At 40.7% G+C, this 26,056-nt stretch overlaps 1 protein-coding gene across 1 annotated transcript; it reads left to right on the top strand.

Annotated features, from left to right (window-relative positions):
* The first annotated feature begins 5,391 nt into the window (after positions 1-5,391).
* On the top strand, positions 5,392-25,921 carry ACSL5 (acyl-CoA synthetase long chain family member 5). The gene is made up of 21 exons (XM_027883633.1): positions 5,392-5,546; positions 14,211-14,396; positions 14,949-15,057; positions 15,708-15,772; positions 15,857-15,958; positions 16,290-16,389; positions 17,628-17,806; positions 18,479-18,511; positions 18,712-18,763; positions 19,278-19,351; positions 19,803-19,880; positions 20,083-20,217; positions 20,671-20,805; positions 20,880-20,975; positions 21,503-21,575; positions 22,347-22,435; positions 22,520-22,636; positions 23,076-23,219; positions 24,093-24,194; positions 24,565-24,636; positions 25,069-25,921. The coding sequence occupies exons 2-21, from the start codon at positions 14,241-14,243 to the stop codon at positions 25,207-25,209; spliced, it is 2,052 nt and encodes a 683-aa protein (XP_027739434.1). The 5' UTR covers positions 5,392-5,546; positions 14,211-14,240; the 3' UTR covers positions 25,210-25,921.
* The last annotated feature ends 135 nt before the right edge of the window (positions 25,922-26,056 follow it).

Below are 26,056 nucleotides of genomic sequence, written 5' to 3'. Positions count from 1 at the left end.
CCAATTCAGAATCAGCTATGCCATACTTCTGCTGCCATCCTACCCCAAGAAAAATCCCTGTTCTTGTTATATATTTATTGCAGATCATCTCTGTTCAAAACAACTTAAATCTGGGAAACTGATAGCTTAAAACACAGAAAAAGTCACAACTGAACACAATAGAAGTTCAAGTAAAATGTCTGCACTTAAATGCTCACCATGACATATCTGTTTAATGATTTTTCATGACTTCCCACAGGCTAAAGTACCTTTTGACAATCAGATTTGCTGTAGCTCAACAAAAAAAAACCCATCAAATGCATCCCTTTTGCAAGTCCAAGGGCTGGACTAGATGATCTCAGAGGTCCTTTCCAACCCATCTGATTCTGTGATTCTATGGCAGGGACTGCAGTGGAAATGACATGAATGGGCATTAGAGCATGTTACACACCCGCACATCACACACTGATTAATCAGGTAGACAAAGGCATTTACTCACCTCATTCCAAACCCTTATTAAACATGACCCAGGGGTCACAACTTAGCCACAGGAAGTACTGATTGCCTGAATTTGAATATCACTACCTTTTTTCTCAGTGTATTTCCCTGAACTGCAACATACACCAAATTTAGTCAAGAAAATGGCTTTTTTAAGGTCAGTAGCTTCAGCTGGCACAAAACTGAATTTGGCAACAAGCCACATCTTGAACTTCTTATACTCAGTCTGGTCTTTAATTGGGACATAACTGACTCAGATTGAAGCACAGATAAAAAGAAAAGATTTCAGAAATTACAGACATTCTGCATTGTCCCAATAACAATGTATAAACAGAAGATGTATTTTAAAAGCTGGAGCTCTGTATTGGTTTATAAATGCACCTCATCAACATCAATAGCATTATCTCACCCTAAAAGGAAGAAAGAGTCCCTGTATTAGAGAGTTTCTAAATCAGAGGTGGACTCCAAATCTCCTCAGAACATAAGAACTAGAGCTACATTTCAGGGCTTATCCGTTGTGTCAAGCACAGGTGGACAGATGAGGTCCAAGACACAACACACAAAGAACTGTAACACTCATCTTAGCAACCCACTGTATTTACCACTGCACCATCAAAAGCATGGTACCTTAAAACAACAACAACAACAAAAAAAGGAATTTTGTTTTTTCAACAAAACTTTAACCACCTGAAGAAATTACAGCACTGTGATAACACAGGAGCAATCCAAGTGGTCTTTAAACTTCCGTCATCTAAATATTACACGTCAGATATTGCTCTCTTTGAACATTAGCTCTTTTTTCTTTTATTAGTATGAAGATCCAAAGTCTAAAGTCACTAAGAAAAATTTGCTCAGTTATTTTGCTTCCAGTTGGAATGGTCAATAGTCAAAGTCTCTGTTCATAAACTGCCATGTCTTCTGCTGCCCACATCTCATCCTGGCAGCAGGGAAGGTTTAGGCGAGGCTTCAGATTAATGCGTGAGCAGAACAATGGAGCTGAACTATGGAAACTACTGAGCAAATGAATCGAATCTTCAGTTCTTGGATCTTGCTTCAAGATTGGATTTGGAAGTCTGGAGCTGATGCAGAAGACAAGCTCTCTGTGGACAAAACAACAAAACTGTGTTGAGCTTCAAAATGTCGGAGGACCCGCCGTCCTGATAGGCAGTTCTTATTTTCCTCAGGAGTTAAATACCATGAAATTTTCAGGAGTTGCTGCAAGCTGGCTCTAAGCTCACTTGTATCCACTGTGTCTGCCCACTTCATGTTTCAGCAGCCTCCCCTGTGTCATTAACCTTCAGAGGAAGAAAAGACCTGATGATTTAATTTATCTACAGACTTTTATCAGAGCCTTGCTGTCACAGACAGGCAGAATTCGTACTGGATGGTCTCCAGGGTGAAGATGCAATGTACAGCATTCAGGGCTTTGGAGATAGGAATGGCATTGCTGCATTGGAGACTATGCAGAGAGGGCTTCAGTAGTTTTTCATCCATGAATGTTATCAGATCAAACAGAAGTGATCAATGCCTAATATTTTTTTGTGTCAGAGCTCAGAAGAATTAGTCTTTTGAGGACAAATTCTGATCCCAAATAGACCAATGTATAGACACATTGTAACATATTACATAGTTTCCAGTCAAAATCAGTAGAATTATCTATCACCTGTTATTCTTAGAGTCGTCAAGTCAAGATAGAAATCAGGTGCTTTTAGCTCCTGCAAAGTAGGGGGTGCTAGCTCATGATGCTATTTATTTAACATCTACAGTTATCTTAAGACTCTGTTTTGTCTGGTTTTAAAACCACAGACACTTACAGGGACACCACTCAAGCTTTGCATGAAGAGAAAAGAATGCAAGATTGTCAATGGCAACACAGAAACAGCAAATTCACTCATATCTTTCAATTTTATGCAGCAGCCATATCCAGTAGCAACAGTAGTGTGCAGCTATTCTTGGGCACCATAGTGAAACTGCAAATATTCAGATGTGCATTTTCCTTCAGTGATCAAAACCGTTTAACCACACACCCATTGTTTTTACACAAATGCTTCACCACAGTAAGAATGACTTGTAATATCCTGTCACCAAATTTTATTACTGTCAGGGTAATTATTCAGGCTAAAGGGTTAGAGTTTGTTTTGTGTTTATCATTCAACAGCCTATTGCATTTGAGTAAATTGCACAAGACCAATAAAAAAAAAAAAAAAAACTTCTTATGTAGTACCTAGAAGTGATTAAACTGCAGCTTTGTGTGGTAATGACCTTTAGCTCCACTCTTTCACAGCTCAGACTGGTTGCACAACCTCAGCAAGAATCACTTTTAATCAGCATTCAGGGATACCCAAGAGTTACATGTTCATTGGCAGGTATCTAAAACATGCCTCTGAATCCTGCTTTCAGTAGTGGAGCTGGAAGAAACACTCCAACTTCTTTTGCTTCCTTTCGGTGCCTTTCTTCATCATTCAAGTGTCAAGTGAATTGCACAGGGGGCAAATGATTACATTTGAAAGAGGTGTTAATCTGACTATTGATACTTTAGATAGCACAGAAAATGGAACTAACCAGAGAAGGGAAACTACTGAACTTTCTATCACCTATAAAAACTAGCAAAAGAAAAATTTTATTCTTACCCACATGAAAACCCCATATATACAGACACTTCTGTCAAAAAGTAATAGTTTGAATAAATATTTGAGCTATAACCTGCTCAGACACTTCAAAAATTACTAGCCTTATACAACTCATAGAGCCCCTGCTAAACTACAGAGAATTCACCATATCATTTGTCATCCATTTTCTTCATACTTTAGTCTTGAGGGGAAAAATTACTATTTCCATGAACTGAAATAAGTTTTTTTTCCAATCTTTTGGAAGAAACTTATGTGTGTAGGTCTGCCTTGAGCTCCTCTTTTACAGAATTGGGACATAGGTGATGCTTCCACAGCTGATCTAGGCTATTTTATGTCACTGGTTGTGTGCTTTGGTCACTGAGATTGCAAACTACTCATTCAGAAACTCATTCAGCATCACTCATTCAGAAACAAGGAAAACAGATAATGTACACAGGCAAGCCTCCACTACAGAACATAAACCCACATATCCTCTAGGACTTGTGACCATGTTTTCTCACACCTGCTTTCAAAACAAATTGATAAAAGGTTACCCACCATTAGCAATTCAACAGGACTTCTGATCAAGAGCCCAGCCTGCCAGATTCAGGGACAACACACTCACTGCTCCAAGTGGCTCAGGTCTCCCAGAGCAGTCTTTAACTGTGAACTGATCAAAGTCTTCATTCATGAGGAAGAAACTATATAGGTAAGAGGTGACAAAACACCACAACTTGGATTAATTTGCTGTTCCACAGAGGAAAAATGACACGTATTTTATGTACCACAGAGCAAGGGTGGAGAAGGAAACACAGTCACACCTACACATACAGCTAGCTCAGATAATTGGCTTTGTTCCCTCCTAGAGTGACTCTGCTCCACTTCCCCATCTTCCCCCCCCACTCCCATTGGCATATAAAATGCATCCAGGAGCCAAAACCATGGATGGTGTCAGTCACTTTAGCCCTTTTGAGGTGAGGCAATATCCACTTAGGCTGAACGGGGACCTGCCCAACTACTAATTATTAGTATCTGTTGCATACCTCATAACAGCCTTGACTCAACTGCTTTGTTTCCCACATGCAAGATGCACCACAGATAGAAGTCAAGAGACTTGCACACTGGTATTACCTCTTTACACCAAGTTTGGAACCATCCCATTCATTTTCTTTTATCCTCTTTAAAACTGACATTTTCTAAAAACTTAAAGGAGGTTGCAACCAGAAGGTCTAGCATGAGAACTTGTGTTGGCACAATTTTTATTCATGTCCACTGATACAAGCAATTTCCCCAGCCCAATCAAGAATTCTTAAGGTCTTAAGCGAAAAGTGTTAGTATTGGTTTACTCTTCAGATAGAATTTGACTCATACTCCTGTATGAGTTAAATTCCAGCACCAGACAAACCAGACCTGGATCAACAAAATCTTCATGATCTTGACTAGTCCTGACACTATTAAGTGAGTGCTGAAAGGACTTTGCTATTCAGCCTTATCTCTTGGATCATGAGGAGAAAACATCTTCCAAAGATCACATCCACAGCCTCTGGAAGTGAAGCCAGGAAGCTCCACCTGCCAGCCCAGCCTGCATTCCTCGCCTCACAGATGAGTCTTTCTCAAGGAGCATTAAGCACAGCAGCCCTCTCATTCCCATTCGAGAGATGGAGGAAAGCAAAAAAACCAAACAAAGAAAAAAACCCACAGTTGCTAAATCAACACAAGAAATCTCTCACAAAACAGGCTTGGCCTACTTGCCAGTCCAGCAAGTGCAATGCCTTTTGCACAATTTCAAAAGAGAAGGTGCATCATGGCAAAACAACAGGCCCCCCCCCCCAATACATCCCAACTGTGCTACCATAAAGGAGTGAGCTACTTCACAGACCACTTGCGCTGCAAAGGAAACCCAGGCCTCAGTGTTCCCGATGTGTTAAGGAGAGGCCCCTACACAAGGCATTTGGTGAAAAGTATCAGAATATGTTTGCTTGCTCAAAGTGCAATCTAAGAGGCACCTTTTCTCAGTGGAATAAGACTTACGCAGTGCCCCACGGGCACTGAGTAAATGAGAGTCCCGTTAAAATCCCAAGTGCGCGGCTTTCGCAGGGCTGGGGGGAGCTTTCACAACGAGCTGCTCTCCTCTAACGCTGTTGCGCAAGAGTTGTATGTTTAACATTTCTAACCAGCTAAAATTGCTCTTTATATTTGATCAGGAATAACTTTTTTTTTTTTTTTTTTTTTTTACCTTTGAACCTGTTGCAAGGCAGGTTCAAAGGTTACTCGGGTGAAGTGTTGCCTGTTTATTAAAGCCACACACTGATGATTCGGGGCTTAGTCCTGCCCCAGGAGCTGGGGAAGCACCACTGGAGCTGGGCAAGCACCAAGCCTTGAACACCCACTTGGAGTTGTAAAGCAGAGAAGGAAGCAAACTGTACCAGCCCCTCCACCCTCCTGCAGCACTGAAGGAAGGTAAGCAAATCCCTCCTGATCGTAGCCTGTGTTTCTCAAGGACTCAGCTTCCTGCTCCTGCAGAGAAGTACTGCAAGTGGGATAATACCCTTAATTTGCTGCAATACCTGGATCCAGTGCACCCTTCTTATCACACTGTGCTCTGGTAAAGGCAACAGCTGTGTGATTGGCTGCGTGTTATTAAAGAAGCAAGTCTGGGCTCAGGGGTGGCATACAGAGAGATCACAGCCTGAGCGAATCCAGCTACCTCAACACTCCCCTTTGCTATAGACTGGCTGGAACTGGAAACCTGCCTACTGTCCAGGCTGAAGCCATTTTCTTATCAGTTTGTTAGTTATGCCTATTTAAAGATACAGTGCACAGAGTACCAGTGCCAGGGTCCCATTCAGACTAATGTTTAAAACAGAGTTCCAAAAATGCAATACTCATGTGTTTCCAGAGTATCATGGGCAGTAAAAACTTGTTATGTGCTAGATCATTTATATGCACAAGCTTATTGGCAGCATTTACTACAATAAGACCTTAACCTCTAACTAAAAACATAGAAGCTGGGTGAAATGCCTTTTCTAAAGTCTTAAATGCACAGATCTTGGAGTATTGCACACTAGACTGTTGCCATTGCCTTGGTACAACTGCTTTTTGTTGCTATAGAGATGGAGCCTTCTCCAAGCTCTTGCTTGTGTACAGAGCTGCAGCTTGTGTACAGACCTGTAACAAAGGAGAGGGCAGCAGAGACAAAGCTGAGCCTGAAATCAAGCTGCAAGTAAGAGAACTTGCAAAAAACATGCTGCTCTTCCAAGTCCAAAGCCCGTAATCCTTTCCATACAACCTTTCCTAAGGAACCCACTTGTGCTCTGAGAAGATCATTTATGTCCCAGTGCAGTAGAAAAGCCAGATGCTGCCCTCAAAAAGCAGAGGAGAGCAATAAGGAATGATTACCTCCATAGCATTAAGAAAACAAGCTGGAATTCAAAAATCATTCAAATACAGTGAGTTCACACTTTCTACAGACTCACAAAATTTAAATCCAAGTTTTGAAGTGACAACAGAGAAAACTGTACTTGGAGACAATGCTTCCCCTTCATTTGTTTACATCCTCTGCTATTTGTTATATGTAGAAAGGCTATTTTGGCATCTTTGGATAGCAAAAGCTCCTGTTGTACTATGACCTTAACGTTTATTACAAGAGCTCATCTTATTCATCCTTTATGCAAAGCTTTTGTGACAGTGACAGCAGAAATGAAACAACTTGAATTCTGTATACACGTACCCTACCTACTGCTCATCTAATTTGCTAATGGGTACGAGGGATGCAGGTGTACATTTTATGTACAGGTACAAAGAGAAGCAAAGATTGAGATATTCATAACTCTGCTTTATTTTTTGACAGAGAATTACTAACAACAAATAGATCTGTGCCTTTCAAAAATCTGGAGTTCCTTCAGATCATTTACCAATAATGAGAAGCCTCAGCATTTGCATGTCACTTGTTATGCATTTCAGGGAAAGACTGTCAGCTGTATTCTAATTTATGAGCACTGAACAGAACCAATCATTAAGGAGAAGCTATCCTCCCCAGGGCTTTCCTGTGTGCATCCCTTGATCCAATTTATGTTGGACCTGTGAGACCCACTGAATGCAGGCAATACAGTCCAGCTTGTGGACCTCAGCATCACATGCTGGGCTCCTGGCAGGCCAGGTAGGAGGGAGATGTGGGCATGTTCTCTCACACCTGCAGACAAAGTCAATGCACCTGAGATACTCAGCATTGCTACTCAAAAGCTGATCATGGTAAATTCACTGGTTTTTTTCTCTCTTGTGGAAAATTAACAGCCTGAGGCCAAATATCTGAAAGGGGAAAATCCTCAGAGGGCACACAGAAAAAGTGATAATGGAGCTGCCTGGGCTGGGTGCACTTGGCCTTGTTTTCTTTATCTGTAAGGGGCATTCCTTTTCTTTAAGCACAAGCCCACCCTGCCTGGCACTGGTAAAGCTAAAGCTCACCACTTCTGACTTCACTGCCACAGGAAGAGGTCTGGGTAGGCAAAGGCAAAGGAGTTTCATGCAGGAAAAGCTATTTCTTTTTCATCCCCATGTAAAGCTTACAGGAAAATCAGTGAATGGAGCCTCAGTTTCCCTAAAAGAATATCTACGTTGCTAAATAATGTCACAACTACATGTAAGGTAGCTTTACCTGAACAGTATAAAGTTTACAGCAGCAATAAAACATAATTGCAATTAGTAGGGGCTACGTGTTTTAGCAAGCCAAGGTCCAGGACAGGTTGTATTTTGGATGCAAGTACATGCTATATTAATTCCATTCCAGCTTTATAGTTGGTCTAGCAGATTATTCTGAAATCATGCAGTGCAGAAAAACTTTCATATGGGCAAACTGCTAAGTGGGAAAACAATTCTAAAATCTAGGTTTAGGCACTAAAGGACATAGGTGAAGTTATTGTCTTCTCACCCCTCCAAACCTTCTGCAAAATTCCAGTCCATTAGACAAGCATTAAAGAGAAAAAAGGAAACTGCAACAGCTATAAACTTTTAAACAAAGAAATTCAGTTGTGAAACCATAAAAAAAATCCCTCTCATACCAGGAAACAAACCTGAAGCTTGAAACATGATTCACTGTTACCTTGTGCAAATAATTGCACATATGTAAGTCTATAACACAGCAGAAAGAGTGAGGTAGCTTTGCTTGTGAGGAAAAAAAAGGAAGAGGAAAAAAAACACAACACAGCAACAAAAAAAAGCCGACACCAAAACCAAATAAACCAAAGCCAGCAGCAGAAATCCAACCTACTAGCAAGTCCATTTCAGCAGTATATGAGAAATACTGTACTCAAAGCATTTTGTTGATATTCCAGGCTACAAACCTCTGCTCACCTTAGCGTACGTGCAGCTATAGAGACAAAATTTCTATTGCTGAGAATACAGCTTTATACATAGAGAAAATAATAGCAAACACATTATGAATACTAAATGGTAAATAAAATTTCAAAATGGTTTAGTTTACTTTTTGCTTAGATCTTCACAAACATGTAAACTTTAAGCTATTTTCATCAATAAACAAGCAAACAAACAAACAAAAAATCAATAAATTTACCATGTGTAGAATGTGCATGTTTAGGTTTTGATTTTTTTTTTTTTTTTTTTTAACCACTCCAGATCGCCAAGCAAGTTCCTCCTATTTAAAGCTCCCCTCCCAGCATGCTTTTCTGCTTGCTGATTTATTTAAACTGGGGAAAGGGAACCGTCTGTAGTTTCTAACACAAGTGTTACCTAAGGAATGCTTGTTAACTACTATGCTGCTAAGGGTCCCAACCTATTTTCACAATGGTGGGTACTTTTAATCACTGCTTCTCAGCTTTATTTTTGATCTGCAGTATTTTCTGTGTAAGTAACGAAGTTATACTTTTTTTGTCTTATTGCTCATGGGCTTGCTTGTTATTACTCACATGGGCTTTACTAAAACCAATGTGCAAGTGTAGTAATTAGCTGCAAGGTTCACGATAATGATTTCTTTAGAAGTCTTCTGGGAAATCTCTGGTAATGTGCTATCAGTTAGATGTTAACCTTGGGCTGAGTGAAGTTCAGATATATGTTCGCTCTTTGTTCTCCATAATGTAAGTGCTGTAATAACAAGAATGGTAGAAGACATTAGCATCTAGAAATTTTTAGTGCTATCTTTTCTCTGTGTGGCATCTAAGGTGCCCAATGATAATATTCTAGGAGTTTTCTTAGAAGTTCTATGTGAATATTGAAACTGAGCTTTAAACTTAGCTCTTTACACCAGGCTCTATCACTACAGATAACTTCCTATTAATACAACGTTGATTATGTGTGTTTTGCAAGAAGTGAACCTGTATTATCTAATAGTATGAACAGTAACAGAACTTGCTATACTGACTATTTTTTAAATTTTAGAAAGTTCAAATGGCTAGCTCAATATGCTTTTGAGTAGGTAGTTATCTGAGTAGGTAGCTTTCAAAGAAAAAAAATGATAAAAATACTATGTGAAAACTTGGCTTTTCAATTCATCTGAGAAAATAACTTTTAGTAGTAAGTAGTGTCACTCATGTTGTTGCACTCCTAATAGAGGGACAGTAATATCCAGCATACTAAAATTCCTTATTAAAAAATAACCTTTCTGTTTAAGTTTACTGGATGCCAAAGTTCAATAGGTTTTATAAGTAAGGCTTAGAAACCGCAGAGCACTTCCTGAAAGTAAGTTACTGAGGCCTCGTCCTTTCCCACCCCTTAGCAGAGCTTCTCAGCTGAGATCAAAAGGTGCTTCAATTGTTTGGCTCTGACTCTTAAAAGAGGTACTCTGAAAGCAAAGCCTAACTGAAGCATAACTTGGGCTTAATGCAGGTTACTGAGCATTTTGCTTTGAGGTTTTTTGCTTGGCTCTGTTCAGCAGTCACTGCTGAGCTTTTGTGCCTTAGCTTCTGTCTGGATGCTAAAAGTTAGATGTTCCTAAACCCTCCAGAACACAAGACTTCTTGCTGCAGCTGGAGGAAGATGGGATATAATGCTTCCAAGGAGTAAGAACTGGCACAGTGGCTCACATCTGCAGGATGACACCAGGCAAGAGCTGCACTGCGTAAGCAAAAGGAAAGAGTGAGGTGCTGGCAGTTAACTAATGAACTAGTGACCCCAGTGTAGCTGGTTGTAGTTTACTCTTCCTGCTTGGAAAGAGCCAGTGTTACCTTACTAATGCTGACAAACAAGTTGTCATGATCATCTCAAAGGTTTAGACAAACTTGATACAAATTATTCTAGATTACAAATGTAATTCTAGAAAATATTGTCCCAGGCAGTGCATGACTATTGCTTCTGAAACCATGCAAGTATTAGAGGTTGCTTTGTTGTCTGTAAAGAACTATTGCAATGGAGATGATACTGATTTCTTTCTTCATGTTTATGGGCTTGAAGGTACAAAGCTCAGTCCAGTGGAGAGAATCTCCTCACTTGGAGAGCGCAGAGAATACAATTCCTTCTAGCCAGTGAAGGAACAGCTGTTGAGGGGGAGCTACAGTAGAAATGAGAATGTGTACTCCTGAACTCAAGGCTGTAAATGATACCACTGTAATCTTTTCTGATAAAAACTAAGCCTTTGTACTCTGGAGCCTAATGCATCTTATCCCTGACCATTGATCAGGGTGGACAACCTAAGTGCATTTTCAGCTGTCCAGCATCCTATTGCACAAGAGGTTTAACAGGTGGTTCGAGACGTTTTGTATCTGGGAGCTGAGCCTTTCAGAACCCTGGGGTTTCAAGTGCTCCACCTGACACCTTCATGTTTAAAAGCAACTGATTCTCAGGCTTTCTCCTGCAGTAAAAGCTGCTGTCTGTCAAAAAGGCTCTGGCTTTGTTTTGTGCTGCTTTGAGTTGAGTTTTCACAAAGTTCATACAGATCAGGTCTTATGTATGCACAGGGCACTTGGATTTGTGGGTTAAACTTTGGTTGTAATTGTTTCACAGGACAGATCTAGGCTGCTCTCCTACTATGGACAGGAAATTCTGCCAAGTACAGGCTCCTGTCCTCTCTCTGGGTCTTCTGATTTGAGGGCAGTAGGATTAAGTGGCTTTTGGAGGATACCAGAGGTGACAAACTAGCAGTAACTTGGATTTGACAAGTAGTTACAGTAGAAGACCTAGGCATAGGAAACAACTGGATTTTTGGAAATTCAGACAAATTTGCTGACCACCTCTTGCCACAGCTTGAATAAAACACCCTATGTGTCTTGATAGAAGTGACTAAATCCCATCTGTTGGAAAGTAAATGGTTGGAAAGTCCCTGGTTGGAAAGTAAAAGCAAAACGCTGTCACTATTCTATTAATAAAGGGAATTGAAAATAATTTTTCAGATATGAAAAGCATTTTTTGTGTATTGCACAAAACACAGATCTGGGTATCTGTGCTTTTTTGACATAACACTGACGTCTGTGGCTTTAAAGGTTTTGACTCCTGCATATGCAGTCTCATTCAGTGTTATAAGTGGACTAATGAAGAGAGTTACTAAAAAAAGCAAACAACCCCAAACCAAATCCTGGAAGCAAATGAGCATATTATATGCTATAGGATCTGTTCCAACAGATGGGCTTTAGTCACTTCTATCTGATCTGTCTGACTGGACAGTGTTAATGCTAAGCAGTATAAATAAGTTATAGAGGAGGACTTAGTGTTATAGATATGATCCCCAGTTTTATTTCTTACCTCTAGCATGATACTCTAAAGTCAACCAGTCCTTCATGGCATCTAGGAAACTGTCTCAAAATTACTATTAAAATGAGCAGATGAACACACTTCAGTCATTAAAACTGGTACAGCTGCGCAGACCTGTGGTCTCTGGTTACCTGTATATACCTCTATTCTCTCACTGCTGATTGAAAAATTTCATGTCTAGGGAAGAGTCATGTGAAATGTACTAAGTGCAAACTCCTTTTGACAATCTGGAGATGAGAAAAGACTGGAAAAGAGCCCCAACTGGTTGCTGCTACTCAAAATTTAGGGGAGTTTGAACATGAGTTTTGTGGTATCCCTGTAAAAAGCTGTGAGAATAGATCTGTGAAGGTCTAGAAAAGGTCTAGAAAGCTTTCAACATACAAATGGTGCAAATGTGATTTGCTCTGTCACTTGGATCTACTGGTGGGCTCTGAGTTAAAGGAATAAAGCTTGTATATCCAGCTCCTCATGCTGGAGAATGGAGATGCCTCTACCAAGCTGCCTCAGTGCTTGTGCTATTAAAACAGTGGCCTGCTCATGTTACCAAAAGAGGAAGTGTCTGACTCACACCATAAGCCAGATACAGTTTAATCACCTACAGAAAGCTGCTTGCTAACTGCTCTAGTAATGGGTTACAAGGCCAGATGCATGATTCAGGATATCATGAAGAGTGACTGATTGCCAAATTCACTTTATTATTAATATATTCTGTCTTCCAAACTGAGTAGTGCTATACCTAAACTGCTAAGTAGCTTTGCCCTGAATGTAAATTTGATCAGCAGACCTGCTTTTAGGGTTTTCTTTTTTCCTCCAGGCTCAATTGATAAGGCCCAAAGGAAGAGTGTGGAGGTGGGTGATATGCTGTGCTACAGAAAGAACAGGTTTGTGCTCCCTTAGGTCCAATATGCCCAGTGATGGGAATTGTCCATCAGTACAGAATCCCAAGGGCAATTCCTACCTTTCTTGCTGTAGCGCAATCTTTTAGGACTCTCAGTACTTGAAGCCAAAGTCAGGAGTTTGGAAGGGCACACAGTAACTACGGCTTAAGAGTAGAAAAGAGGACTAGGGAGATGGTACTTCTCAGATATGTAGGTGACATGCATTTGTCAGCTTGGACTTGATGACAGTCCTCCAAGGTACCTTCCTTATCCAGATGCTGAGTGGGCAAAGCGTGCCTTTTCTCACCACAGAACACATTAGGAGTGCTGATTAACACAGATATGGGTAATCTAACTCTGGTCAGTCTGGGCTCAGAGCCCCAGATTCTGACTTTGAGCCCTGGCTGAATTTTCTGATGGTTTGTAAAATACCTTCAACTTCCTTGGTATTATAGTTAAAGGATAACTGGAACTCATTGCTTCAGGATGCCTGGTATTCTTCTAGTGCAGGGATTTAGTTAGTTGCTAGCTGACGTATTATCTACTGACTGGGTTCCGTCAATTCTGTGTGAAGGACTTGGAAAGGATATTGTAACTCATCTTGCAAAATGTGATGTGTTGTCTCCTGCATAGCTGTTTAGATGCTAGCAAAGAGAAGCTGGTGAGATCTGAGTTGATCCAGACAAAAAGCATTAATTTCTCTTGGCGATCCAATCTTAAACATATCAGAACATGTAGGAGATTAGAGTACTTGTTCCTAAGAGAGAAAGCTCAGGTACATATTTCTTTGTCTCTTATGAGAAAGTCTATGTTCTCAGTTTTTGCTTCCCTGCCCTTGAAAGAAGACACTCTGGAGGATGCAAGCAGCAGAACTGCTTCTGCATTTCCCAGGAAGACTTCTGGTGCACACACTGACTTCCAGGTCACCATTTCCTAGTGGAAATAAACTTTCACAGTTTTGACATGTGTTGTACCTCAAGCTGAACATGGTGTCACTATCTGAAATACTTGTCCAGAATGAACTCTGCTTTCCAGTAAGAGCAGCTAACAGTGAAGATACTGCTTGTCATGCAGATTGATATATGTAGGTGTGACAAACATGTAATTTAGCAATTCAGTTACTATTTCAGCAAAACTCCTTTCTGTTGGAGAGTTATAATACTGAGGAGTTTTCTTACTTCCACTGTTCACATCATTGAACTGTAGGCCTTTGTAGGTTATACCTATTTGGGAAATGATATACTGGTTTTCCCCAGGCAGATGTTTTTACTCTTGAGTAGAAATAATCTGTTCCTTGTGCGACTTCATCAGACTTCAGTTTTTTTGTGGAGGTGGATGCAGTATAGATTAAGATTCATGGGGACAGGTGACTTGGGATCTCTTAAGAGGCTTAAAACGTTGCATAAGTGTGCTTCATAATTGTACCAGGACTCTTCAGGGGCAAACTGCTGAAATGATTTGCAGTATTGCTTAACAAACTACTTAAGTAACCATGGCTCATGGGTAGTTAGAGCTTCTAACTCAAGTCTACTAAACCTCCTGTTTATTTCAGGTTCAACTCTGGCTCCATTGATCCAGCACAATGATCTGGATACTTCAAGTATTATTTTCACCACTCCCAACACCAGCATTGATTAGTCTTATTGCATTTGGAGCTGTCGTCTTCCTGTGGGTGATAAGCAGGCCAAGACCTATTTTGCCTCCTGTTGACTTGAACAAGCAGTCAGTAGGAATTGAGGTAATACTTTCTTTGCTTGTGGGCATGGTCTGATTTGGAGCTTAATCTGAACACTGATCCATTCTGCCTCTGGGTGCCAGTGGAAACTCTCCTGTCTGACATACACAGCCTTCTCTCCCAGGTGTACAACTCAACAGTATGGTGGGAAGAAGGGAAGCCTTAAGATGCTAAGAGTGAGAAACAGCAGCTTCTGCCACCAGGTTTAGAAAGGCTTTTTACCATATGGCGCTGGCTGTCACTGACTTTTTCCTGTATTTTAAATGCAGTGCATTAGCTTAGAAGCTGGTGCTATTCTTCTTGCAACTAGACAAGTGGTAGCACTCAGTCCTAGTCGAGGTCCCTCCAATAACCTGTAACTGAATGTTAATGTAGGCCATCTAGAAAATTCCTCTGCGTATGACTGAGTAGATCAAAATCAGGAAGGAAAAAGACTTCCCTAACAATGCAATGCTACTGAAATGCTTTAAAGGGGATTGTTGAGAGATTGTTGGCTGAGGAATGAATGACATTTCATCTGTTCTGCACTTTTTCATGACCATGCTCTGTTCCTAGGGAGGAGCCAGAAGATGTGCACTCTTGACGGATAATAACCTGCTTTCTTATTACTTTGAAGATGGTAAAACCTTGTATGAAGTTCTCCAGAGAGGACTATACATTTCTGGTAAGCTCTGCATCTGCTAGTTAGTATTTGTCTATCGTGGCTAACTAAATTTTTCCCAAGCTCCTTTTCCTTGTGTCTTGGCTATGGTAATAATTCAGACTAGCAAAAGCTTTTCTAGCCTTCTGAGGGGTGCAGAGACTAGCGACCATATCCCTCCCTGCTCCAATTTAGTTGTAGTCTTATTTGGCAGACTGGGTGGGAATAAACATCAGAAGCTTAGGGTGGTAGAGTTCAGTCAAGAGTCAGCAGATACTAAATGTCAGAGGAATTGTGTGTGGGGGAACACCTCTGCTTCGTCTTCCAATGTGGGTTTTACTGTAAAATTACTGCCTGTTTACAACAGATACGAATTTGTGCACATGCCACTATGCATGGAAGTATGTGATAGTTTGCAAGCTATTTCAGTCCCGTGTGGGTTGTGAAATGGGAAAATATCACCAGTTCTTGGAAGTATTGCTTGGAAGGATAAAACCAGCAGTCTTACAGTCTTGGTTTGGGCAGATTGTTTAACTATGGACATTGTCCTTCTGCATTCTGTGCAGTTAGCTGGATGACTGATTGAAAACATTTCCCACTTAAAGTGTTGTATTGAAGTGTTATGCACCTTCATTACTGAGCTTTCAAATTGCCTTTCTGAACTCTTCCATTAGGAAATGGTAACTGTCTAGGCTACAGAAAACCCAAGCAACCTTACCAGTGGCTGACATACAAACAGGTGAGTATAGTAAATGACAGATGACTTAGACTTAATTTGGGACACTGTCTTGTAACACTAAAGTGGGGAAAAACTATCTTACAGGTTGTAGACAAAACTCAATATCTGGGATCAGGACTTCTGCAAAAAGGATGCCAACCATCAGCAAGCCAGTTTATTGGCATTTTTGCTCAGAATAGGCCAGAGGTAAGCAAAGATTGTACATTTTTCCCCACAACGTTCTGACACCTTGGGACGAGAGGGCAGTCTGTATTTAAATAGCTTGAGGCCACATGAGGAACAATCCCAACTCTTTTTCCTTCCTGGTTCCCTTTTTACTGACTGAGCACATGCCACATACCAAGGATGTAATATAATGATCTTGAACTCTCACTGCTCTCATTCTCATGGATGTGCTCCTCACATAACCCACCACTACTGAGTGCATGGGGGATGTAGTCAAGTTGTATGAAATCTGTAGGCAATACTGTCTTGAGAGTTGCTAGTTTTCCTTATCTGTGCTGTTTCCTCTCTTCAGTGGACCATTTCAGAGTATGCCTGCTACACCTACTCAATGGTTGCTGTTCCACTCTATGACACCCTGGGGCCAGAGGCCATTGTATATATTGTTAACAAAGGTAAATATTGACTTGCACTCTTTCATAATGACTTTTCTAAGAAACTTTGTTTTGAGAGGGCTAAGTTCAAGGGAATTTGATGTGAAAATCAGAGTAGTTTTAGCCTTACTGTTCTTATACTTTTATAGACACTTAATTTCTTAAATGAAACTGCTTTGCAGGGCACATGGTTTAATCCCTAGAAGAATCCAGTGGGATTCCTTTGTTTCCTAGTGTCTTGATTGCAAGTCCACTGAAGGACCTGCTAGATCCTGTGGACCATTCTGCAATCAGAGTGCTCAACTATTTGCTATTTGATGTTTTGAAATCTTGAAATCCCACACTGCCAAACAATCAGACAATGCAGACAGGCTTGCATGCAAATTAAGACTAGATGCGTGTCTCTGATTTAAAGATGTAGGATGAAAAGAGTGGAGGAGGGAAGGGTAAAGATATGCTTAAATCTGTTTAATCTATCTGGTTAGTGCCTGTTGTTCTACAGAAGCAACAACTAACATGCCATCATGGAAGAAACTGGTAAGGAAGCTTAAATAAATCTTCAGACTTTCTTTCCCCAGTCTTCTGGGAGATATGGGGGAAATAAATATCCATTAATGTCACAGTAATCTGGGATCCACCCCATAAACAGGACTTGCTAAACAAAATCCCTTCAACAGTTATGCTGGTGAACCTCCAAACAGGTCTTGCCTTGGGACTACACGGCTGTGATTTACTAGTCTAATGAGGAACCAGCATGTTCAGGCAAATCCAATTCCTCTGCTGATTTAAAGGAAAATGCTTTAATAGTTGTGTAAAACTCACTTGCACATGTTGGCAAGCTGAGGTATTAACTCCAGAATTTTAGCAGCCTCTTTCAACCAGGCCTGAATTTCTTTGGATTTAAGGAAGATGGCTAAACCTAAACAATGGGGTGTATAGGTGAGGGCAATTCTGAACTCATATGATAATATAAAAAATTTAAATGCCTGTGTTGACTGAGAGTGAAGATATTTGTCTTCAGTCCCTCAGCATTTGCTCTCACTTCGGGCAAACTTAAGATTCGAGCTATACAATCAGTGGATGATGGCAGGAGAAACCTTCTCAGCACTCTTAGCACTTAGCCAACCACTCAGTCCATAGGAACAAATGCAAATGGCTTTAGAACAAACCAATGCTGTGTTCTAAATGTATGTGTTCTGAGCTGTCACTAGTCTAATATCTTCTAAACAGACTTCTGAAATGTAATTTCTTTCCTGTAGCTGACATAAGTGTAGTGATCTGTGACACGCCGGACAAGGCACAGGTCTTGCTTGAGAACTGTGAGCAAAAAAAGACCCCACATCTGAAGATTATTGTTCTCATGGATCTCTTTGACAAAGAGCTCAAGGACAGAGGAGCTAAAGTGGGAGTTGAAATTACATCACTGCAGGAGGTTGAGGTAGGTGACTAAAGGCTTCTGCTTGATCTTGCCAAGGAATACCTTGCCAGCTTGACATCTTGACCTTCTGTGGCAACAATTACACTGAATGTAAGCATTACCTGGTTGTCACACCTGTAGCTTGGACGTTGATGAGCAGTCATTTTGAAACCTGATATATTTAGCCAAATGGACTTGCAGAGTTCAAAAAACTAACTAAAATTGTGTTCATGTGTTGTGGACAGTCAGTATGCATGAAACTGAAGACTTGCTTAGCTTAATTCATGGACAGTTGCAACAGGATTTATCAGGGTTCTAAGCTGGCAGCTGAGTCTGATTGAAACTCTAAGTTCAAATTAGTGGCTGCTTAGACATTCCAATACTAGCCTTAATCTTGCATACATGTAAAGTATAAGGCATATGACCTATGTCAAATAAAACTAAATATCTACACTCAGGACTTCCAAATTCTTTAAGTAGTTCCGATCACTTTCTGCACACTCAAATTTGTGCTTTCCACAACTGCAGCAGTCAGTTTTTCAGAGTTGTGTGTACTGAATTCAGGAAGACATCTCTCTTTGAGACAGAGCATCAAGAGGCAAAGTAAAAACAAGTGTTGCATTTGAAATAGAATTACCTATTCATCTATTGTTGTTGCACATCTGCTAAGCTATGGTTCTTTCTCTAACACAGGAGCTGGGAAAAAACAACATCAGACAAGCAGTTGTAAGTATCTCTATGGAAGAGTTACAAACTTTGAAAAATAGTCTCTGGAAAGACCTCCTGCCATGTTAGTAGAGGAGACTGGCAGGATTTTTTTCTTTTGTGAACCAGCATCCCTGGTTAATCACAGTTTAGGAATTTTATGTAAATAGTGATAAGCACCATAATCCTTACACTGACCTTATGTGGCTTTTTCTCTTTAGCCTCCTAAGCCTGATGATCTTGCTGTTGTGTGTTTTACAAGTGGAACCACAGGTAAGAGAATATATGGTGATGCTTCCCCACTGAAACAGCCTACCCCTGCAGCTTCCCAGCACGAAAATAGGAAATCCTAAGAATATAAAACAGTACATTAGAGCAGTGTCAAACCACTATTGCAGTTCTACTTGGGACACTGTCACTACAAGTAAACTAAGACAAAGCTTCTTAGAACTGGCGGCAAGAATAGCCAAATTCATGTTGTCTTACCCTATGAAAAATAGACTCTTAATGTTCAAGAGATTGCTGGTTTACCTGTGTGTGTATTTTGATCCCTAGAAGCATTCTCTATGCTACTCCCAATTACTCTGCTGTTTCAGTAGCCACTTCCTTTATGTAATATCTGTAGCTGAAAGCATTCAAGAAGAGGCATATTTGTGATCTCTTAAGACAATGCATGCTATGACTGAGCCTAGTACCAAAACAGTTCAGACTGAGCCAAACAAAAAAATGGGAAACTGACAGCAGAAGCAGTCAGAGCTACAGCTGACTGTGCATGATCTCTCCAAAGGTAACCCTAAAGGAGCCATGCTGACACACCGAAATATTGTTTCAAATGCTGCTTCCTTCTTTAGAATCGTAGAGGTAAGCTACTCCTACTGGTGATCATCAGGGTATGTCCCTCAGTCATGCAAACAGCTTTAATGTGGGCGTTTTCTGTAAATCGTTCACTCCCGGAAATGGATGCTTTCCTAAGTGCCCATATTTCAATGGGACAATAGTACTGAAAGAACCTTGGTTTAACCTTGAACCAGAAGAATTTCTATGTAGAAGTTTCTCTAGAATGATCAGTCCTAAATGCCAAGAGCACTAAACACCACCATTAAAAGTGCTACCAAAACACAAAACTAATTTTGATCCAGTGTGACAGCTGCAAATCTGGAATACGTGATGGGTGAACCTGAGTTGCTTCAGTCATTTGAAGTGTCTGTCTCAAAGTAGTCAAATTGATCCAAATTTTATCCACTTTCTACTTAAGACTTAACTCAGGCAGGCATAGGCAATGCTAATTTACTTCTGTTTCTTTCCTTTCTAGAACACAATTGAGTTTTCAAGTTCAGATATTGCCATTTCCTATCTTCCCTTGGCTCACATGTTTGAGAGAGTTGTACAGGTAGGTACAGATATATACATCTGAGCTTTTATAAATCAAATTATAGCAAAAGATATGATAGCCATCTGTATGTCCTCAAAACCTATTCACAGAACAACTTTCTGACAAGTGGGCACTGAAAATCTTGCTGCTTATCACAGACAATTATGGCTAATGAAGCTGGGAATTACCCCTCACTAAGCTTAGTCTGGTCAATCTCTAGGCTGTGATGTACAGCTGTGGAGCAAAAGTGGGCTTCTTCCAAGGAGACATCAAGCTGCTAACAGATGACATGAAAACCTTGAAGCCAACATTATTTCCAGTTGTACCAAGGCTGCTGAATAGAGTGTATGACAAGGTATGTGAGCAATTTTAGCTAAATCACCTTTGTGTTCATATATCTAAGCGAGCATATAAAGTAATATTGATTGTGTCATAATATCACCACTAGTTAATTACTTCTTGGCGGGAAGAATTCTTTAAAACGTTCTCTGAGGAGATGGAAAGAGTCCTGGGACCTGGAGTATAAGAACAGCGTATTGTTGCTGTTCAGAGACAAAAAGTCTGTTTACTTTGGGAATGCAAATGAAGCAAGTGCAAAGCTAGAAGGATCCCTGTTCCTCAAAGCTGTGGCTGCAGCGTGTCAGCAGTAACATGAATAAGTATTGTCTCTTTGTTCATCTCTTAGACATGGCATTATTGAAGACAGACCTTAGAACAGTGAAGTAAGATGTGGTGCTTCTTAACAAAGCAAGAATGGGAGGTACAGAAGTGAGTTAAACCCAGGAATCACTGATACTTTTCCCTGCAGATACAGAGTGGTGCAAACAGCCCAGTGAAACGTTGCCTGCTAAACTTGGCTGTGACTATGAAGACGGCTGAACTAAAACAGGGCATCGTTCGAAATGACAGCATTTGGGATAAAATAATCTTCAAAAAAGTTCAGGTAAATTATTCCAAGCGCAAATAAACTGAGCAGTGTAATACTAGAAGATCTGATGGCTTGTATTTCTCTTGTAGGAGACCATGGGAGGAAGAGTGCGTCTAATGGTAACAGGTGCAGCCCCCATATCTCCCTCTGTCCTGTCATTTCTGAGAGCAGCATTAGGCTGTCAGGTAAGCTGAGTTTTCTCTTAAAGTAAGCCTTGTTTGATTATGCCCAAATAACTGCCCAGCTGTGGTCCAGCCCAGCTTGTTCCTGGGGAGGTTGCTGTCAGTCTTGGGTACCGAAAGGCTGCTTCATCCAAGTTTAGTGTAACAGGAAAACAATTTTGCAGGGCTGACTTCAAACTACACTATAGAAAAACTAGGCTGTGGGCTCTGGGAAGAGAAATAGAGCAGCAGAAATAGGAACATGCAGCACTCAAAGTCAGGCAGCTGCCTCTCAGATTTGTGGCTTACTCTTACAGTCGATGAGATCCCAGTGTAGCACATTTGAGAACAGAGAACAGAAAATGAGGTGACCAACGCAAGATTTGGATAGGTGAACTTAAACACCTGGTTGCACCAGTAAGATCAAGATACCTTAAAAGCTCAGGTTCTATTGGCTTCCTTCCTAAGAAGATTTGAGCATGGGCATATTTGAAATAGAGCTCTTTCACACCAAGGACTTGATGTTCAGGGAATATTCCTTTCTCACACAGATCTTTGAAGCTTATGGCCAGACTGAATGCTCAGCTGGATGCACTGTCTCTATGCCTGGAGACTGGACAACAGGTAAGGCAGCCAAGACTTGGACAGTCTCCCAGAGATGTCAGCAGAAAGGGACACTGAAGCCTATGTGCATTACTGGTTTTAGTTTAATTAAAATTAAATCATGGGTACATAACTTCAAAGTCACTCTTGGTAGCAACAGTCACCGGTGTGCTTAGTCGGTACCAAAATTCTTGACTCAAGTAGATGAGGATCTCTTGTGTAAAGTAACATAGGTCAGATTAGACCCTGTCCCAGCATACAGGAAAGGAATATACAGAGCTGAGCAAACTGAACAGGGACTTCACAATGGCTTTAAGGAACTAGCTTTATCTCCAAAATTATGTGTTTTACTCAAATAATTATTGCTAAAATATTAGACACGATACTTGACTATTTTCCTGACGGGCTACCTGGCTTTTATCTTGGCAAGGCTATTTTTAATATATTCTAAATTTAAGCTCAGGTCATCATCTTTGGGCCCACAGTAACTGCAGAGCATAATGAGAATTAAATGTAAATGAATACCAGAGTCCACGAGGGATTCCTGTAGTGGCAAGTGTGGTTTGAGGTTGGTCTGGTTGATTACATCAATAATGCTCTAAGCATTGAGACTTAGCTGTTACTTGTCCTGTATTAACTGTCTGAAAATGGCATTTAAATAACTTTTGTGAACATTTGATGTCAGATTTCTTTAAACAATACTGGTCCTTGCTAAAGCAGTGAACAAAGCCACTAAGTATCTAGTATTGCTGCAGTCTTTGTTTTTGTTTTTTTTTTTTCCCCTCCTCTTAGGCCATGTTGGAACCCCTCTGGCTTGTAATATTGTAAAACTAGAAGATGTGGAAGAAATGAGCTACTTCTCTTCTAACAATGAAGGCGAGGTAGGCACCATCTCCTGTGCACGTCAGGAAATACTGAAACATAAGACCTGGTGACTAAAAACGTTCTGTGCTTACTTACTCTAGGTCTGCATTAAAGGACCAAATGTGTTCAAGGGTTATCTGAAAGACCCTGAGAAGACAGCAGAAGCACTTGACAAAGATGGCTGGCTCCACACTGGAGACATAGGGAAGTGGTTGCCAGTGAGTAATTGCTTAATACAAACCATCCCTTGGATGTGAATCCCTGTTAGTTTACAGTAATCTCAAAAGATGGATTCTAGGATAAAAGCCTTTATACAGTACTTTATCATTCATCAAGTAACTCCAGGCAAAGTTCCAAAGACCAATTAGGTTACAAGATCTCAAATAACACCTGTTAGGCCCACAGTTAAGACTATTCTTCACTGTAGAAGTGACGTAACGAGGTATCTTGGTTTCTGTCAAAGGAGAAAAAAGGAGCTGTCTAATAGTGTCCTGAGCTAATTGGAGAAATTAGACAAAGTGTCCCTTCTCTCTGTAGAAAGCAAAGACCAGTAGTAGAATGGCATGTGCCTTTCCTACAACAAAGCAAAGCCTGTTTATCTTGTTATATAAGCAAGACAGAGACTTGCAACTAATGACCTCCACTTTTAACTTCTAGAATGGAACACTGAAGATCATTGACAGGAAGAAGAATCTATTTAAACTCGCACAAGGAGAATACATTGCTCCAGAGAAGATAGAAAATGTCTATATTGGAAGTATTCCTGTAGCCCAGGTCTTTGTACATGGGGAAAGTCTGAGGGTAAGTGATGTTATGTGTGAGCATCCTGCAAGATTCCTCCCACAATGCGTTCTGGATGATCAGGGCACAAATATATGCATGTCCAAGTGTTCTTAAACAAGATCTGTTCCCAAGAGTACCACGTTTATAGGAATATGCTTTCAGACCTATAGACTTCCCAACTGACAATTGGCATCAAGTTGCAAGTTAGGTAAAGGCTAACTACATACTTGTATGAGATTAGCATGATCAGCTCTGTACAATTTAGAATAACAGAATTCTCTGCAATGAGCAGGGACAGCTTCAACTAGATCACATTGCTTAGAACCCCATCCAGCCTGACCTTGAATCTTTCCAGGGATGGGGCATTTGTCATCTCCCTGGGCAACCTGTGCCAGTGTTTCATGACCTTAATTGTAAAAAATTTCTTACATCTAGTCTAATTTCAAATCATTATCTCTTGTCCTACTGCAACAGGCCCTACTAAAAATTTGTTGCCAACTTTCTTACAAGCCCCCTTTTAGTACTGGGAGGCTGCAAGAAGGTCTTCATGGAGCCTTCTCCAGGCTGAACAACCCCAACTCTCACAGCCCTTCTCCATAGCAGAAGTGTTTCTCCATTCCTTTGCCACAGAGGTGCCACCAATGGGAGCAGAGGCCAGTCTTAAATTTATAAACTAGCCAAAAGTAATTGCTGGAGCATTTAGCACATATGACAAACAGCATTAGTGCTTCAGTTCTGGCTGTCTCATCTCTGTGACTTGAAAGTCCTCAGACTCTGAAATGGATGGGGATGTAAATGTGACTTGTTATTGAAACCCTGTTTGCAATCAAGTTCACAAAGACATTTAATATGCCTTATCTTGCTCTCAGCATGACTTCCACTTGTTTTCAGTCTTTTCTAATAGGTATAGTGGTTCCTGATCCGGAGACACTTCCAGAATTTGCAGCAAAACTGGGAGTAAAAGGTTCCTATGAAGACCTCTGCAAAAATCCAGTGAGTGGCTTTGTTTTTAGTAGGTTAGAGACAGAATTTAATTCTGAAATCAAATCTTGTGTTGCTCTTTGTTCTATCCACCATTTTTTGGAAATTAAACTGCTGTAATGCTGAGTGAGTCATACAAGCAGCCTTACAGTAAAAACTGGAACTGAGTATAGGTATTTTTTTGATGTTTCAAGGGCTATTGCTGTGTCTTTTACAATGAGTAGACAGACATGACCTTGCAGTCATGTCTTAATATGGGAACTCTTGAATGTTGGAATATGTATTCTTGCCAGTTCTCCCTGAGTGGGCAATGGTTATGGTCTTGAGTTGCAATTACAGAATGGCAGCTTTATCCAGTCTGCTTCTGCTCTTTTTCTTCCAGGCAGTGAAGAAAGCTATTTTAGAAGATATGATCAGACTGGGGAGACAGGCTGGCCTTAAATCCTTTGAACAAGTGAGTCCTTTCAAATCCTGCTTGTCACAAGCACCTGTATTGCTGGGAAGTCCTAATTCGTGATACTGACTGTGCCAGGATGGGCCCTAAGGCAGCTGCTCCCAACAGCTGACTGAAGCAGTCAGTGAAACCTTGACTGGCTGCAGGTCTCTTGGCTAATGCTTCTCTCTTGACCAAGAGACCAGTGGCTGTACAGGGCAATAGTAGCAATTGCCATGAGATGGAGTGGAGGTTCATAACAGGCTGCAGGGGCTGTTCCGAAGTTTCACCCTCTTGCTAGGTCAGCCAAAAGCAGTTTGATTTCCACCAAAAACCAGTTTATTTACTGGATCTCTGGGACTAGGCTTCTTGCACTGAGCTCAAGGAAGCTGGGAAGAACTGTTGTCTTCTAATTACGTGAGTGTCATGTGCTAAATTATTTTCCTTTAATAGGTTAAAGATCTGTACATTCACACAGAGATGTTCAGTGTAGAAAATGGACTCTTGACACCAACACTGAAGGCAAAGCGACCAGAGCTTGTTAAAGCCTTCCAGGAGCAGATTGAGGCCCTCTATTCATCTGCACAGGAATAAGTGGTCAGTTTGATTTAAACTGCGTGGAGTATCCAAATAAATCTGTGACACTACATGACCTATGGAGAACATGGGCATAAGTGGAGGGGAGCATGGAGAACTCAAATTTATTTGTTTCTGGTATTCTGGGCAAAATGACTTTTGGATGAAGATGGCTATAGCATAACTGACAACTGGCAGTGTCACATCCTGCAGGACTAAGAATTGGCTGTCTAGGCAAAGCCAGAATTTAATTTAATCTTCCTTGGACTGCGACTGAAGTACAAAAACACGCAAGAGCCTCAGGCTTTAAAAGACAGCTGTATGCACTTCTCATTATCAAAAACAAAACTTGTTTTCCTGCTTAAACTATGAACTCCATTGTGACCTGTTGTGGACTGATCTGCAATCAGACCGAACACGATATGAATTGAAGATAACATCTGTTCAGCAGCTAGAGAACTGAATTTCCTGATCCTAGCCCTGGACCACATGGTATAGGTTGCTTCTAATGAAAATAAGTAATTTGGTATCAACTGGTTTACAAAGTACATGTGGCTACAGCAAATATAGTTCATACTCTAGTATGGGAGGCACTGGATCAGTTTTTGCACGTTTTCAAATGAAATGGCAGTGTTAAAGATTTTCCACTTATGAATTTGAGCCTAGGAAAACTTTTGCTGTCAAACCTAAGGCTATAGGATGCAATAAATTGTAACTGCACAATCAAACTCAAGCCTGTGTGAATTATTTGTTTATCTGCTATAACCAGAGTGTCAGCAAGGTTTACTGCTGCCTGGTTCTGTATGGCTGCTGGAACACAACTGCTGCACGATGCTAACTTGTTCCCTGTGCTGTGACTAGTCAG

Source organism: Empidonax traillii, unplaced genomic scaffold (genome assembly GCF_003031625.1).
Source record: "Empidonax traillii isolate 1590-97213 ecotype Southwest subspecies unplaced genomic scaffold, ASM303162v1 scaffold130:size970688, whole genome shotgun sequence".
Classification (NCBI taxonomy): Eukaryota; Metazoa; Chordata; class Aves; order Passeriformes; family Tyrannidae; genus Empidonax; species Empidonax traillii.
This window is presented reverse-complemented; position numbering and strand designations above follow the sequence as displayed.